The sequence below is a fragment of the Arachis stenosperma genome, chromosome 10 (assembly GCF_014773155.1).
Source record: "Arachis stenosperma cultivar V10309 chromosome 10, arast.V10309.gnm1.PFL2, whole genome shotgun sequence".
NCBI classification, from domain to species: Eukaryota; Viridiplantae; Streptophyta; class Magnoliopsida; order Fabales; family Fabaceae; genus Arachis; species Arachis stenosperma.
The window spans coordinates 53,739,127-53,742,650 of NC_080386.1; the positions used below are offsets into that span (position 1 = coordinate 53,739,127).

Genomic DNA, 3,524 nt, shown 5'->3' on the forward strand with positions numbered 1-3,524 from the left:
TCATAACTGGATTCAGCCTCATTTGGGGCAGAATGGAAGGTTTGGCATCCTCTTCCAATAGTATCTTATGCATGCATATGGCCGAAATGATTCCCTTCAAGTCAGCAAGTGTCCATCCAATGGCATCCTTATGCTTTTGTAAGACTTGAAGTAACTCTTCCTCCTGTTCTTGGCTGAGGGCTGAATTTATGATTACTGGATAGCTTTCATTCTTTCCTAAGTATGCATATTTGAGGGTGGGTGGCAGTGCCTTTAGTTCAAGTTTGGGTGCTTCCTTCCTTTCATCCTTCCCCTCTAGTGTGCCCTGAACATGAGTTTCAGCTGTTGCAACCTCTTCGTTGATGCTGATTCCTCTTCTTCTATTGACTCCTCAAGTTCTTCTTCAAGAGTCTCTTGTACTACAGCATCCACCGAGTCTAACCTCATACATTCTCCCCATGAGTCCTTTGGGTAACTCATGGCCTTGAACACATTGAATATCATTTTTTCTTCATGTAGTCTAAGGACATGTTCACCCTTTTGGACATCAATGATGGCTCCGGTAGTGGCTAAATATGGCATGCTTAAGATGATAGAAGTTTTGGCTCCTTCCTCCATATCCAACACTACAAAATCTGCTGGAAAGATAAAGTCTCCCACATTCACCAACAAGTCTTCCATTATTCCGTGAGGAAACTTGAATGATCGGTCTGCTAGTTGCAGGGCCATTCTTGTTGGTTTGGCAACCTCAATCCTTATTTTCCTCATCATTGCTAAGGACATCAGATTTATGCTAGCTCCTAAATCACATAAAGCCTTTTTCCATTGTGATTTCCCCTGTGATACAAGGAATTTGGAAGCTCCCAGGATCCTTCAGTTTCTGGGGCAGTTTGTGCTGGATGATGGCACTGCATTCTCCGGTTAGTACACAGTTTAATTGTTCTTCCAGCTTCTTTTCTTGGTAAGCAATTCCTTCAAGAACTTGGCATAGAGTGGCATTTTCTCTATAACCTCAGCAAAGGGTATGTTAATCTGTAGTTTCTTGAAGATTTCCAGGAATCTGGAGAATTGGTTGTCCTCTCCCTTCTTCTTCAATTGCTGATGGTATGGGGCTTTTGGAAAGTTTGGCTTCGGCGTTTCTCCTTCCCAGTGTGACCTGGGAGTGGGGACTTGAATTTCCTCTTGTCCCTTTTTTTCTTCATCCGATTTCTTCTTTTGTGGTTTCTTATAGGTCTCCTTCAATTCCTTCCCGTTTCTGAGGGTGATGGACTGACATTCCTCCCTTGGAGTTGAATTAGTGTTGATGTGAATGTTGTGACCATGGGCTTGCTTGAATAAGTAGCCAATTTGTGTTTCGAGTTTCTTGATGGCAGCATCTTGATTCTGCATATTGGATCGCACCTCTTTCCAGAAAGCTTTACTGTCTTGGACTTCTTTATATATGTCTTCAAGTAGAGTCTTAATTCTGGAGAATCTATCTTTGGTTGGTGATGGTGGGTTGAGGTTAGATGGTTGAGACGGGTGATTATGTGGGTGTTGATAGGATCTCTGTGAGGGATGTTGGTGAGTTGCATTGTTGTTGGGATTGTGGTTATGGCATCTCTGGTCTTGGCCTTGGTCTTGATGATTTCTCTACCCAAAGTTAGGGTGGTTTCTCCAACCAGAATTATAAGTTTTGGAGTATGGATCATGGGTCTGTCTGGGTGAGTTTCCAACGTAGTTGGCTTATTCTCAGTCACCTTCTTCTCCTGTATTTACTCCTTCTTGAGCTGGTGATGAGGTGATGATTACTGCAACTTGGTTTTCTTCCACCTACTTGGTAAGATCTGCTAGCTGCTTGGTGATCATCTTATTTTGAGCCAGCAATGCATCCATGTGGTTCAGCTCCATTACTGCTCGAGTGTTGCTCCTTTCAGAAGCATAGAAGTAGTCATTCTCAGCCACAGTCTCAATGACATATATGGCTTCTTCAATGGTTTTCTTTTAGTTTAGAGAGCCTCCTGATGAATGGTATACGACCTTCTTTGACTCATAAGAAAGACCTTCATAGAAAATATGCAGTTGAACCCATTCATTGAACATGTCTGGTGGGCACCTTCTTGTTAAGTCTTTAAACCTCTCACATGCCTCATAGAGAGTTTCACCATCTTGTTGCCTGAATGTTTATACCTCAGCTATCAGCCTATTGATTCTTTGAAGAGGGTAGAATCTTGCCAAAAAAGTGTTTACCACATCCTCCCAATTTGTTAAACTCTCCCTTAGGAATGATTCCAGCCACTTAGATGCTTTGTCCCTGAGTGAAAAGGGAAACAATAGCAGTCTATAGACATCCAGATGGACACTATTGGACTTCACAGTGTCACATATTCTTAGGAAGGTGGTTAGATGTTAATTAGGGTCTTCTTGGGCACTTCCTCCGAATGAATAGTTGTTCTGAACAAGGGTGATGAGCTGGGGTTTTAATTCAAAGTTGTTGGCATGTATGGTGGGCTTTTGGATGCTACTTCCATAATTTCCTGGGTTTGGATTGATGTAAGAGCCTAGAACTCTCCTTTCTTGCCTAGCATGATTCACAGGGACTTCTCTGGCATGGTTGTGAGCTTCTTCTTCGTGGTTGTTTTCTAAGTTCTCTTCCATGTTTGTTTCAAAGTATTTTTCTTCTTCCTCAGCACCAACAACACTTTTTCCACTTGCTTCCCTCCTTAATCTACGAATGGTCCTCTTAGGTTCGAAATCAAAGGAAGTTGAAGCTCCGCTTCTTCTCCCTGTCATACAACTAACAGAGCACACAGCAAGAAATAAAATGAAGTGATTATTTTTGTTAGAGTGATTGTTAGTGTGAGTGGTGCAAATTATCAAACAGTTAGTGGGTTAGTGAGCAGAATTGTAAGTAAACTCAAAGAAAAAGAAAAACAACAAGGGGATAGGGGATGAGGAAGAGAATTAATTGAACTAAAAGTAATTGACTAGGCAAATTAAACAATAGAAAGAAAATGCTCAATCTAGTGAACTTCCAACTTAATCATTGTTGATACAAAATCAATCCCCGGCAATGGCGCGATAAACTTGATGCACGAAAACTTGTCTATCAATAAATTTCCTTTTGGCAAGTATACCGAATTGTCGTCAAGTAAAAACTCACAATAGAGTGAGGTCGAATCCCACAGGGATTGATTGGTCAAGCAACTTTAGTTGGAAGAGGGTGCTAGTTGAGCTAAACAGAAATGTAGTTGAGATTTACAGGAAACTAAATGGCGGAAAAGTAAATTGCAGAAAATAAAGTGCAGAATCTTAAATGGGGGTATGGGGAAATGAACATGGAAATAAATGGCATAAAGTAAAAAGAAAGGGTAAGATCAGAGATGGGAAATCCATTGGGCTTTGGAGATGTTGCATTCTCCGGATCAAATTCATTCTCATCTCTTCCTCAATCAATGCATTCATTGATCTCCTTGGCAATCTTAAGTGATTGGATCCAAATTCCTAAGCAATCCAATCTCTCTAAGCTTGAACAATTGCCCAATTCCTTGATTTAATTGCTCATG

The 3,524-nt window shown here is 41.1% G+C and overlaps 1 protein-coding gene across 1 annotated transcript; it reads right to left on the minus strand.

The window, feature by feature from the left end:
- Positions 1-294: 294 nt before the first annotated feature.
- Positions 295-750, minus strand: LOC130957089 (uncharacterized). The gene has a single exon (XM_057883985.1). The coding sequence runs from the start codon at positions 748-750 to the stop codon at positions 295-297; it is 456 nt and encodes a 151-aa protein (XP_057739968.1).
- Positions 751-3,524: the final 2,774 nt, after the last annotated feature.

Bases quoted from the DNA above. Each gene is read 5' to 3' on its own strand.
- LOC130957089 (XM_057883985.1), bottom strand. From the start codon at position 750: ATGATGAGGAAAATAAGGATTGAGGTTGCCAAACCAACAAGAATGGCC.